At 42.8% G+C, this 14,507-nt stretch overlaps 1 protein-coding gene across 2 annotated transcripts in view; it reads right to left on the reverse strand.

Moving 5' to 3' along the window:
- Positions 1-14,507, reverse strand: part of LOC136612573 (tetraspanin-15-like) — a 152,241-nt gene that overhangs the window by 98,655 nt on the left and 39,079 nt on the right. For both annotated transcript variants that reach the window (XM_066593017.1, XM_066593016.1), the window contains exon 2: positions 2,746-2,931. In XM_066593017.1, coding sequence (XP_066449114.1) covers positions 2,746-2,931 — 186 coding nt within the window. The remainder of the gene's footprint in view (positions 1-2,745; positions 2,932-14,507) is intronic.

Below are 14,507 nucleotides of genomic sequence, written 5' to 3' on the forward strand. Positions count from 1 at the left end.
CCAGGTTTTATTCATCCCATATGGCCACTGTAATCTTCAAACTACCCAATCCCCAGAGCACATTGCTAGTGTTAGGCTGGGTTCACACAGGGCAGATTTGCTGCGGAAATTCCGTCCGGAATGTCGCTGGAGAAAATCCGCCTGCAGCCGCTAATTCTGGGATTGGCCAGCCATATGGATGAGATTTGTCAAAAATCTTTCCCCTTATGGGAGTGCCAGCCGCAATGGGAAAGCATGTGGCCAACGTGCTCCAAAACCCGCGGCTAAGTGCCACGGGTTTTGAAGCAGCGCCTTTCCGGCGGAAATCTCAGGGGTTTTCTCTGTGGCCAAACCGTGAGATTTCTAGTGGGATTCCGCCCTGTGGGAACCCAGCCTTAGGCTACCAATGCACTATACCTCCTCTCTGATTGGCTAGAGCGGCTCACGCCATCAGTGTACATCAGGTAGTTAGAAAATTGCTGCAGTCATCTTGAATTGTTAAAAACCAGGACCAGAACTGGCGGACCCGAGAAGAACAACTGCAGATAGTATACCCTTTCCCCTCCCGAAAAAGGAGGGTTGCTTTAACAGCGGCTTATTGATAATTGTGAAGCACCGGTAGGGTATGTTTATATCGTATTAAAATAAATACATGAAGTAATCTAGATTTTACATATAGACAAGTGAATCCAAAGATCTTGCTTCATTAGCTTGGTTTATATAGAACTAGCTTGTTACCTGTGCCTTCGTCCGCGTAGAATTTGTATTTTTTTTTAATCTAATCTGTGTTTTGCTGTATATTGAAACATAAAAAGTTGAAATAGTGAAAGGAAAGTAACTGCAATCTGCTGTCAGCGCAGTTCTGTACATTTTTGGTCTGGTCGTCTTTTGCTAGGATATAAAAGGTTTTGTGGACTATATAAACATGAGCCGCCACATATAGTTGTCCATAAGAAAAACATGTTTTTTCTAAATGTACACCTGCTGCCATAAGTGTTTGCCCTCAAGCCTTTTGATCATCACCACAAATGCTATTTTTTTTTTTAGAGGGAATTGCAGACTTTGAATTGAAATGGCAAATCTACCGGTATTATAAGAATGGATGGAATTAAAACACTGCTGAGGTAAAATTAAAGCTGCGCTGTGACTTCACAAGAGCATCGCTGACCCTATGGAACAGTCTACCCCAAGATATCCCAACAATCCCTGACTCATGGAATCTCAGACGTACCCTAAAGACTCACCTCTTCAAAGAAGCATACCAACTCTCCCAATTTAGTCCCCGCCCTCAAATGACGCCCTCCTGTACACTCCCTGCCTCACAACTCCTCTACTACTTCGCCCTGATTGAGCTCCCCAATGCATCAAAGTGCTGCAGAATACGTTGGTGCTATACGATAAAGATTATTATTTATAGTTATATTACGTTATATATAGAGAACAGAATTAAAAATTCTATCAGAAGATTAAAAAAAACTATTAGGAATGGAAGCTGTTTATCTAATCAACAGAGAAAGATTTTGATGAACATTCCCTTTAACAAATCTCATTCACAGTGAACAAAACTCGTAGCGGATTCTAGTTATGCTGGGAATTTTCAAACCCGCAGCAGAAATGTGGCAGATTTTCACAGCATGCTTCATTCATTGTAATGCAATTCGTGGAATCAGAGGCTTAATTTGCAAAGTCACATCAAAAACTGCGATGAAGTGATGTCTACAGAAGTAAATCCTCACCATAATCTGTAAATCTATGAATCTGTCTTCGGGCTCTTTCACAAGAGCATATATCGGCTGTCGTTTTCACAGCTGGCTGATATACACTACCATCTCAGACGTAAAAACTTGTGAATGGGCGCACAAATCTAATGTTTGTGTGCCCGTTCAGACGGCATGGGCCCCGGCAGATATACGCTGAGGCCACCATGCCGTTGCCCCTTCCCGGCTCACCTCCTCTCTGGTTGTTTACAATGGGAGGGGGTGGGGCGGGAGTGGAACTAAGCTCCCGCCCCCTCCCCACTTCTTGTCCGCAGCCAGCAATGAGAGGAGGCAGGATGGGGCGATATACACTCGTGTAAAAGAGGCCTTCAGCTACTGAAAACAACAATGACAACTGAAGTGGCTCAGCGCTCGGGTGAATGCTGCAGCCCCTTAATTTCAGCCATCAGCAGGTGTCTCAGCACCCAGATGCCACTAATTTAAAAAAAAATAAAAATTTTAAGTGCACTTAGGGCTCCCCCACATTTTTTTATATTTATTTTTTAACGCTGCATTTTTTTAAAATGCAAAGGTAAATGGGACTGTGTAATGTGAAGAACGCATCGCACAAAAATCGCAAAACACCAACTTGCGATGCGTTTTTAACATTAGAAAGTCCCATTGACAATCGCGTTGTGTGGGAGCCCTTACTCTAATTTTTCTAAAACACCTGAAGGGATCAGTAACAGTAACAACCCACTGAATTCAGCATGTCTGTCTCTTTACACTGTAGTGCACGCAGCCCAGGCATATACAAGAGTGTCAAAGGGATTTTCCAAACCCTGCTTTTATAAATTAGGACATTTTTAGGGCCAACTTGCCAGCATGGTGCAGCTTTCAATAGAAGTAGTTCTAGGAACTATTGCCAACAAAAGTTTCTGGAAAGTTTTTTTCATGTGGGTGCAGATTGGGTAGAAATAGAACATTCTCTCAGAGGCTGCAGCACACATGTGTGGGGTCAGAAATGACCAATTTCAAAATTGGAAAGCCATATTAACTGTTCACTTACAATTTTCAGAAGCAACAAGTTATCTCTTAAGGATCCGACCATCCCAATAAAGGAGACCACGAACATCAGTATGCCCAGGAGAAGCAGGATGATCGCCGGTGCCAGAAATATCCCTTCCAAAGTTTGATGCTTCCGTCGTTCACTTTCTGCGTATATTCCGATGCACAAGATCAAGAGGCCTATTATCTGGAAGAAAACAATGGACCTAATTAGGTTCTGCTTGGCCGATTAGAAGTACAAAAGATGAAGCAATCATTAAATTATTTAGTTATGCTGAGCTGTTCCTTACATAATGATGCATGAAGGAGCTTCCAGTACTTCTACCTCCTGAGAAATTGACTCTTACTGCTGAGATAATGTTTAGATATTTGTCAGAATTTAGCCACATTACAGCAGATAGAGCTCTCCAACAAGTGCAGCCGAAGGTGAAATTTAACTGCCTCTAGTCTCATACTAATCAGAAGAACTATTACGGCATAAGACTATTATGTGCACTTTCTTCTCCTCTCATCAAGCACCTATCATGTAACGAGGGGGCTAAAATACTCCACTATACAGCAACTAGAATAAAAGTTTGAAAGGGCCGTGTGCTGTGCCTGACATCCTGCTGAAAAAGACATCTGGGAGGAGCATTGTGAGCTAGTTCATCCTGCTCAGAGCCAATCAGCATCTCCGTAAGTGTGGACTCTCCTCACAATGCTTTTTCCATAATGTCCTTTTCTGATGGATGCCAGGCACAATACATAACTCTCCAAACTCAGGCTCTGAAAAGTTACATAGTAGGCACTCTAAACCCACAGTAGTCATACCCTTTATGGGCATTTTATGGTTTCCCTTGAGTAATCCTTTCCAATCCAACATCGGACCTCGTCCGGCATTGAGATTTTCATGCATAGCTCCCATGTCAGGTGAGGCCCGGCACACACATCTATAATCTAACTCACATTTACATTTTCAAAAAGTTGATCATAAATCATCATCATTTTTATGTGTTTCTTTTAAGTACTTCCAAGGAATCCACAAAGCGCTCTCCCACCCAAAATAAATAAGAGCCGAGGAGCGTGTGGGTGGCAGGGAAATTGGAAATACTAGGTTTCCACAGCAATTACTAGGACAGTTCCTTAGTTTAGGTTTGACCACTATGTCATGCTTTGGTTTCAACTATCTGGTTCTTTGTGGATGCCCACATCCTGCTAATTAGACTGATATAGCATTTCCTTTTGTTGTGCGACGTGTCTCACATGCATGAAACTCATAACTCTTACTGAACGTTTCCTAGACAAAGCTGCCTGGTTAAGTAACGTAAGTGTCACATTATATCACAATGCAGGGCTATGCTCACACCATATTTACGAGGCCTGTTCAAGTATGTCCTAGCCGAAAATGGTCTCAAAAGGAACCAAAAATAACGTATGGCCAGTACAAACTGTCATACTCCTGTATGTATGTATTCATCAGTATGGGTGAGATGTAGGGCAGTAAACCAGACAACTGCATGTATTGGACCTTTATGTTCGGTGCATACATCAGCAGATTTTATACTAAATCTGAACAGAACCAAAAGTTGTCAAAGATTGCATTAAACTGTTTCGATTTAGTCATTTCTGGCAAAAATTCTCACAATATTTTTCATACAGTTTTGAATGGCTTGCTTTATAGTGATACACATCTGTTTCTATAGCATTTTCTAATTAGGGAGATTTGCCATCTTGGGAAACTGGTCGGCAGCCTCCATGGGAGCCGTAATACCGCACAGTTGCAATCTAAATTCTCCAACCCCCATTGCATATTAGGTTTGCTCCGGGGCTGCGTTGGTTTCTCTTGTAATGGAAACATGAAACGTGTGGAGGACAAGAGGGATGCAATCAAGTATCAGGAGATCCAAGGAGAAAACATCATGTCTTCTGTGAGGAAGCTGAAGCTTAAGTGTCATTGGACCTTCCAACAGGATAATTATCCCAAGCACGCCTAAAAGTCCACCAAGGCTTGGTTTCAGAAGAACTCCTGGATGATTCTGGAGTGGCCATCACAGTCGCCTAACCTCAACCCCATTGGTGGGATTTGTAGAAGGCATAAACCCGAGAATATTAGTGGACTGCAGGCCATTGCCCATGAGGAATGGGCTAAGATGCTTTAGGAACGTTGACAGAAGCTGGTTACGTCAGTTACAGTAATGTTCGTTGACAACAAAAAGTCTTTATGAAGCCCTAGGTTTATACCTGGATAAAACAAGAAAGGGCTTGTCCAGCAATTTAATAAGCACACTATGAGATATATATATATATATATATAAATAATAAAAAACTTTATTTGTATAGCGCCAACATATTCCGCAGCGCTTACATAGACAGGGGGAATACAGAAAGACAAAATACAAAAATTACAGAACCAAGGTTACATAGTAATCAGTTGATGGAAACAATAGGGGTGAGGGTCCTGCTCCAACGAGCTTACATACTACAAGTAATGGGGGGATACAGAAGGTAAAGGGCTGGAGATGGGCACGGTATGGCGAGGTGGAGAGTGAGGGATGCTATGCACATAGACAATGGTCAGACATTTAGCCGTGTGACGGCAGAATCGGTATGACTGCAGGAGTGGTTTATGATGGCTATCAGGGATTGCAGTCAATAGGTCAGGGAGCATGTTATCAGGCGGCGTACAGAGGGGTTTGTTTAGGGAATGCGGGATGCCTCCCTGGAGAGGTGCGTTTTTAGAGCACGCCTGAAGTTCTGCGAGTCCTGGATTGCTCGGGTAGCCTTTGGTAGTGCGTTCCAGAGGACCGGTGCTGCTCTGGAGAAGTCTTGGAGGCGGGAATGAGAAGTTCGAATTAAAGGGGGGCTCAGTCTGGTTTCGTTGACAGAGCGGAGAGCCCGAGCTGGTTGATGGATTGGGATGAGGGAGGCAATATAGGGGGCGCTGCACTGTGGAGGGCTTTGTGGATGAAGGTAGCGAGTTTAAATTGAATTCTGTATTTAACGGGCAGCCAGTGCAGTGACCGGCACAGGGCAGAGGCGTCCGAGTAGCGGCTGGACAGGAAGATGAGCCTGGCTGCCACATTCAGGATGGATTGGAGAGGGGAGAGTCTGGTGCAGGGGAGGCCGATCAGCAACGAATTGCAATAATCGAGCCGGGAGTGGATGAGGGCAACAGTAAGCGTTTTTAACGTGTCCACAGTGAGAAAACAGCGGATTCTTGCGATGTTCTTGAGGTGCAGCTGACATGTACAGGCGAGAGATTGGATGTAGGGGGTAAAGGAGAGATCAGAGTCGAATATGACCCTAAGGCAGCGGGCATGTTGTCTAGGAGTTATGGTGGCGCCACACACTGAGATGGAAATGTCAGGATGAGGTCGGTTAGTGGAGGGTGGAAATATCAGTAAGTCAGTTTTAGAGAGGTTTAGTTTTAGGTAGAGAGAGGACATAGTGTTAGAGACAGCGGACAGACAGTCGGTGATGTTTTGGAGGAAAGGTGCAGAGATGTCACGGGAAGAGGTGTAATATTATATATTATATATATATATATATATATATATATATATACACACACACATATATATATATATATATATACACATATATATATACACACATACACACACACACACACACACACACACACACACACACTTCTTAGGGCCAGAAATATTTGGACAGTAACACAATTTTCGCGAGTTGGGCTCTGCATGCCACTGCATTGGATTTGAAATGAAGCCTCTACAACAAAATTCAAGTGCAGATTGTAATGTTTAATTTAAAGGGTTGAACAAAAATATCTGATAGAAAATGTAGGAATTGTACACATTTCTTTACAAACACTCCACATTTTAGGAGCTCAAAAGTAATTGGACAAATAAACATAACCCAAACAAAATATTTTTTTTTCAATATTTTGTTGCAAATCCTTTGGAGGCAATCACTGCCTTAAGTCTGGAACCCATGGACATCACCAAACGCTGGGTTTCCTCCTTCTTAATGCTTTGCCAGGCCTTTACAGCCGCAGCCTTCAGGTCTTGCTTGTTTGTGGGTCTTTCCGTCTGAAGTCTGGATTTGAGCAAGTGAAATGCATGCTCAATTGGGTTAAGATCTGGTGATTGACTTGGCTATTGCAGAATGTTCCACTTTTTTGCACTCATGAACTCCTGGGTAGCTTTGGCTGTATGCTTGGGGTCATTGTCCATCTGTACTGTGAAGCACCGTCCGATCAACTTTGCAGCATTTGGCTGAATCTGGGCTGAAAGTATATCCCGGTACACTTCAGAATTCATCCGGCTACTCTTGTCTGCTGTTATGTCATCAATAAACACAAGTGACCCAGTGCCATTGAAAGCCATGCATGCCCATGCCATCACGTTGCCTCCACCATGTTTTACAGAGGATGTGGTGTGCCTTGGATCATGTGCCGTTCCCTTTCTTCTCCAAACTTTTTTCTTCCCATCATTCTGGTACAGGTTGATCTTTGTCTCATCTGTCCATAGAATACTTTTCCAGAACTGGGCTGGCTTCTTGAGGTGTTTTTCGGCAAATTTAACTCTGGCCTGTCTATTTTTGGAATTGATGAATGGTTTGCATCTAGATGTGAACCCTTTGTATTTACTTTCATGGAGTCTTCTCTTTACTGTTGACTTAGAGACAGATACACCTACTTCCCTGAGAGTGTTCTGGACTTCAGTTGATGTTGTGAACGGGTTCTTCTTCACCAAAGAAAGTATGCGGCGATCATCCACCACCGTTGTCTTCCGTGGACGCCCAGGCCTTTTTGAGTTCCCAAGCTCACCAGTGAATTCCTTTTTTCTCAGAATGTACCCGACTGTTGATTTTGCTACTCCAAGCATGTCTGCTATCTCTCTGATGGTTTTTTTCTTTTTTTTCAGCCTCAGGATGTTCTGCTTCACCTCAATTGAGAGTTCCTTTGACCGCATGTTGTCTGGTCACAGCAACAGCTTCCAAATCCAAAACCACACACCTGGAATCAACCCCAGACCTTTTAACTACTTAATTGATTACAGGTTAACGAGGGAGACGCCTTCTGAGTTAATTGCAGCCCTTAGAGTCCATTGTCCAATTACTTTTGGTCCCTTGAAAAAGAGGAGGCTATGCATTACAGAGCTATGATTCCTAAACCCTTTCTTCGATTTGGATGTGGAAACTCTCATATTGCAGCTGGGAGTGTGCACTTTCAGCCCATATTATATATATAATTGTATTTCTGAACATGTTTTTGTAAACAGCTAAAATAACAAAACTTGTGTCACTGTCCAAATATTTCTGGCCCTAACTGTATATATATACATATACATACATACATACATACACACAAAATCAGTCACCATTACTACATCTTTCTAAAGTCGTTACAGATTTTTCTCTCTTTCGTCTTTACTCCAGGGAGCCCGGGTAGACACAAGTTCCAATATGCAGTGTGCATAAAACCTTCATTAAACATCTTATATGTGGAGAATGACAGGCTGAGGATGTAATTGAAATTCCAATGTGTAAGAAGTTTTTAGATATTTTACACTATACTTTTCTCGCAAAACTCGATCAATTTTCGTCACCTTCAGGATGAATGCTTTGCAGGAATATAAAACGCAGAGTCAAAGGAAGAATTTACGAAAGAAAAAAGTATGTTTTTAATAACGTGGTATACCAAGGAACGTAATTGCCCGCCTTATCTGTGTAGATTCTGCTGGTGTACCTCATTTCTCAGATCTGAAAACAGCAGGAGATGTTAAAACAAATTAAAGCGAACAACGCTGCATTTTCCATCGCCAACTGCTGATTTAGTAATGGTGTCACATAAATAGTCACTAACTTTTCAAACAACTTGTGCTTATGTGATGGCAAATGTGATAATGGAAAAATGCAAAATTACTTTATTTAAAATGGCGCTGTTCACTGCCTGTTGTCCAGCGAAATGTGTCTCTAGTAACAGAAACACCAAGGCTGATAAGAAGTTGAAGAGGGTGATGACTTATATTGCCCATAGAAGTCTATGGAGAGAAGGCCGGTTCTGCCATCCACTTTGCTGTTGGTTGACAAAAAACCGTACGGGGCATGTCTCCAGAAAAACGGTTTTGTTGGCAAGAATGGGGTGTTGCCATGACCCAAGAGTTATGGAAAGAGGGTGGAGGAGGAAATAAACAGCACTTCTTGTTCTGGGTGGCAATGAAAGGGGGAGGAGTCATTGGGATCCTTGCTATTGGCCACTTCCTATTATATGTTTACCTCTGCATAAATATGAAATACACAGATTTTTCCCCAGACATGTTGGTGCTTATGTTTTGTAAAGGAAGACCTAGGTTAGAGGTCTAAGCATTACTGCGTATCAGAGTAATCTGCTTAGTGTGCACATGAGGAATAATAATATATCAGGCCACTATATGACTGGCATTCAGATTTCTTTTGTAGATTTCTCCATTTATAGACTGTATAGTTACTTCTCAGTTTTGTCCGAGCTGGTGGGGAGACGAGCAGCTATGAGGTTTTCCATACAGTACACTGGAAAGTAGAAGAGATCCAGCTCCCCTATCACTATTTCTCATATACAGAGAAGCAGCAGAGGCATAGAAGACATAAAGAAGTACTGAGCAGTGTAGATGTGAGTCCAGTGGCTTTGAGACAGTAAAACACTTACTAGAATCTGTAGAAGCACCTGTGTGCATCCCCCTCACATTCTATGCCTCCTCCACTCTCCATAGCCTTCTATGGGCAGTATTTAATCTGATCTACCAATAAACTGTCAGTCAGTGAACAATTTAGGAGATATTTTTATATTTGCCCCAATTATTTATTTATGCAAAATGTGTTGAATGTTCAGTGATCATTTACGTGTTATGCTAAGGAATACCAGCCAATTGGACATGGGCAATAACACAGATAAGAGTGGATGTCTTCAGATCCAGTCGTGTACATGTGAGAACAGCGGGTTAGACTGGATTAATTGGGATTTTCTATTCGATACAAGAAAAAACTGAAAGATAAAATGGTTTTAAGATAGACTCCTTCCTGCATGATTCATACTTTTAGTTTAGTTTCAAGTTACATCATGAAACTAGAAATATTCTGCACATTATTAAGCATATCTCTATATTATCAGTCACAATCGAGTATAAACAAGATGACTGAATGCATCAACTGCCATTTAAATGCATTACACTTCATTTCACATTTGTATCCATTCGCTTACACTCCGTGCTCTACTACGTCTTTATTAGCCTTCTTACGGCCATTAACCACTGACAGCTTTAGAGGTTGATCACATTTTTCTGTAGGTCTCGGAGCTCCTCCTGACTGTGTTTCTTCCTAGGGCCAGAGACAAATGGAGAGCTGCTCAAACAGACCTTATTGGTCTTCATTTGAGCAATGAAAAGCCGTGGTTCCATTTGGGGTTTTAATCCTGTTTTCAGAGATCCAGGCATAGCCCTGGGATAGAATCCAGGGATGTATAGAAAAAGCGAGATGTGACCCATCCCTTACAAGGTACATACCTTGCTGAAGCTTATATTCATCAGTGCAAAACCAATTGGAGATCTCTTTGGCGGCCAGGGTAATTGGCACAAGTAATCAGTACCCAGTTAAAGATTTAAGGCCCATTTACACGGAGTGATGATCGCTCAAACGACGGCTTTGAACGAGGATTTTGCATAAACTATTAAGTAGCAACTAAGCTACTTAATAGCTTATTAGCGTTCAAGTGAAGCCTTTAGCTGAATGCAGTTAATAGCCGGAGGGCTCTTATCTGCATTCAGCTCCATTGTTCTCCAACGGGAAACAATGCTATCAGCATTACCTGCCGAGAACTCAGTGTGCGGTCCTGATAAGACCACAGGACGATTTTTAGGTTGACCTGAATTTAATGATAAGCTAGCAGTGCATGAAAAGGGCACGATGGCCGCGTGTTTAGACGCAGCGATTATCGCTCCGTGTAAATGGGCCTTTGCTGAGTCTTAAATGGGTTGCCGCATCAGGATATCCCCTGGACGTCATATAGGGGGTTCTATCACTCTTGACCCTTCTCTATAAGTCCCAGTAGAGTGCCGCTGAGTATCTAAATACTTGAATATTTGCCGTGTGATACTAAATAACTTGCTTATAACTTTCCCATTAATAAAAGTGGATTTCTGGGCCAGACCTACTGTGACCAACCGTGCCCAGCTTCACTTTCCGATATGTACATACAATGCATGTTGGCACATCAATTTCACTAGGACCTGCTAAAAATCTAGCATGTACGAGGCAACCAGACTACCGTGCCCAGAGGAGATAAGAAAGGTCGGAAGTGTACAGCACTAACTTATCCCTGGCAGCAAACCTGCTTCCTCGATCCATGCATGCATGTTTTATGAGGAGTCTATCGTCCTACGGTCACCTTTAGGGCTCATGCACAAAATAGATCAATGTGTATGGACACAATACCTTTGTACATATGAAGTCCATTGTCACATGCTATGAGCATTATTGCTGGCAGCTTCATATAGACGCCAACAGAATAAAACCTCCCTATGCCACCAATGAAATTAAAGGCATTCAGATGTACAGTGAGGGCCCATGCAGTTCTACAAGACCCCTATTAAAGGGGTTTTACTGGGCAAAAATGATTGACCTATCTTTAGGATAGGTCATCAAGAGTTGATCACCGAGGATTGCCGTCTCAGGATCCCCAGTGATCAGCTGATCACCCGGGCCGCTGTCAGTGCAGCAAGGCGGGACGTCCTCACTGGGGTTAGAGCTAGAACTGTAATAGGCAGCTTCGCTCTCACTGAAATCGATGGGAGCAATTTAGACTTCCTGCTCCGACCCCGATGACCAGCGGATCTCTAACGACCAACTATTGATGACCTATCCGGTCCGGAGGATAGGTCATCAATATTATTTGCCCAGAAAGCTCCTCTAAGCCCTGTATAAATGCAGTCATAATAAGGCCAGCATGAGGCCATAGTCTGCATTCAGGTGGCTGTATTACCCAAAGTGGGTTGTTTTTTGTCCGAGATCCTTGTAAGATGTATCTGCGGCAAAACACATAGCATTGTATTCACAGCTTCCCTTTTCTATTGTACAGTACATCCCTTTTCCGAATGCAAGAATCATAATGTGATTGACTTAAGCCTAATGACTTTAGATACAGACAGAGAATATAAATTAAGTCTTCTATTAAAACAAAGCGCTGGATCAGAGATCAACCCGAGACACGATCAATGGCGGTTTCATTATGAACTAAACATCCACTGTGATTGTGTGAGGACTCCCCGCATACTCCTTAGATTAAAATGAACCAAGTTTTGGAAGTGGATTTCTACAGATGAGCAATTTAAAGTTGATTGCACTGGGCACTTTAAGGGAGGTTTTAAAGGGAACCCGTCAGGTCCCTGAGCCGCCCGGACAGCAGGACATAGTGACAGACATGCTGATTTCTGCGGTCTGTCACTTTCACCGATCAGTTTAATGGTTTTGCAAATCTTCATTTTAAAATTTAGCAGATCCGGATGTATATTCATATGATGAATATTCATATATGCACCCCCCCCCCCCCCCCCGCCCTCTTCCTCCCTCCGGATGACAGGCCTCTCTGTGTGCACAGCATCTGGAGGGAGGAGGACTAGGGGAGCATGCATACATGAATATACATCAGCTTCACAGGACTCCTCTGCAGTCCGGTACTGCAAAGTATTACAAGTAAGATATTCAAAACCACTAAAGTGACAGACTGCTGGAATCGGTGGGTCCATCACTATACTCTGCTGTCCGGGTAGGTTACGGGACCTGACAGATTCCCATTAAGGTAGTTCTGCAAGCAGTGACTAGTAAAGTGTGTTTTTGTGTAGCAAAAATGATAATGTTAAGGGGTTGTACCAGAATAGCAAGTTATCCCCCATCTCACCGCTGAGACCCCCACTGATCTAAAAAAAATAGGGGTCCAGCGTCATAGTCTGCCCATCACTGCAGGGTCGCTACTTCCCCTTGTAGTGACATCAAAAAGAATGGAGCGCTGGCTGAGCATGCACGGTCAGCGCTCCATTGACTTCAATGGAACTGATGGAATTACACAAGTGCTTGACGCTTGGCTAGCTCCCTCAGTCACATTGAAAATGGAGCGCCAGCGCTGCATTCAGTCTCCTCCTCACTGTGGGAGGGGGAAAACAGTGGAGGACGGGGAAAACAGAACCCCTGTTCCCGAGATAGGCGGGAGTCTTAGCGGTAAGACCCCATTGATTAGCGAGTTATCCAGTAGCCTATGGGCAGGGGATAACTTGCAATTCCGGTACAACGCCTTTAAGAACCGCTGGACGCTTATAAATCCTGTGTCAATTCTTAGAATCTCTTTTTAATTTTCTGCATAGCACTTCCAAAATGAGTTTAATAACTAATGACTATCAAGATAAATGACAGTGTTTGGACACATTACTGGTAAATTAGTTTCTAGACGACAATATTTATCTTGATGAGAGCCAACAGCGAATGATTATATAGGAGATATTTCCCAGGCGATCAATCTCCTTATTAACTTCATGAAAATGATCAGAACTTTGTTATTAATTGGGGTGCCTGGGAGCAGCACCATCATTGTTTTCATTGTGTGCCTTGATTTTAACTTAAAGGGGCTGTCCACATTGGGCAATCTCTTGCCTGGTTAATAGGCTGGTCACCATGTATCCTCCTGCTTGGAGCCACAGCTCTCACCTGTAGGCTCCATTCACACGGAGCAATAAATCGTTTGCATTAGCAAACAATCTCAGGAGTTTGCTTTTGCATCGTGTTTATACAGACAGATAAATGGTTTGCAATTTCGTTCTGAATGGTTTTCGCATGTCGCTCACAGTGAAAAATCCAAATGTGCAGATACCCTCAAACTTTAATTAAAATTCTTATAAATCTCCATATAATCCATAGATCTCCATAGATCCATACAGCAACATAATGAGTTTTCTCCTTTTATTACATTTTCACAAAGACTAGGAGTAATTATGTAAATGACGCCAGGCTCTTCTATATGGTCACACAGGAGTACTAATAGTGCATCTATACCCGCCACACATGGATACGTGGCACGATGCCCCGAGACGCTGTGTTTAACATGATTGCTAATGACCTCAGCATAGACCTTTCCATTAATGCGCTTCTAAGCAAATCTGTTGTAATATTAACAGAGCCACAAACTAGCATATCATTCCCCATTTTAGAGGAAATGAGCCGCTTCTTGTCACACCGAGGTCACAGATTCATCCCTAATACAAAGAGATTTCAAAAGGACTATGCAGCCGTCACATTTCTCTGTCTTGAAGATCAAAGCGTTGCCTGTTCCACTACGGCTGCTTCAAATTGCCCTTCTCTATATGATTTACCATGCAGAGAAAAAAAAATAATGATAATAGATGTCCAATCATGTTTTAACTCCTTGGCAGTATCCGCCGTACATGGACAACATGGATCCCACTCCTTATGCGGCAGTAACAGCCATGTTTTACATCCATCCAGGAACAGAGAACTCAGATTCTGGCCATTTGGCCCCTCAGATGATACAGTCAATAACGATGGAAGAGGCTCCCTCTGTCCCCAAATCGCCTACCACCAGGGCAGACATGTCAACGCACCAGTTTTTGCCTATTAATCAATCTATGGTTTAACTGAGAGACCAATCTGGTTTTATGGCACCAAACATATGGATCCCACATGGGCCGTTCATACAGCCGTGTGTATGAAGCCCACAGAACTTTCGTAGCCCCCTCATCTTTAGGAAAAATATGGCTATCAAGTAATTAATGT

This window comes from Eleutherodactylus coqui, chromosome 2, assembly GCF_035609145.1.
Source record: "Eleutherodactylus coqui strain aEleCoq1 chromosome 2, aEleCoq1.hap1, whole genome shotgun sequence".
NCBI lineage: Eukaryota > Metazoa > Chordata > Amphibia > Anura > Eleutherodactylidae > Eleutherodactylus > Eleutherodactylus coqui.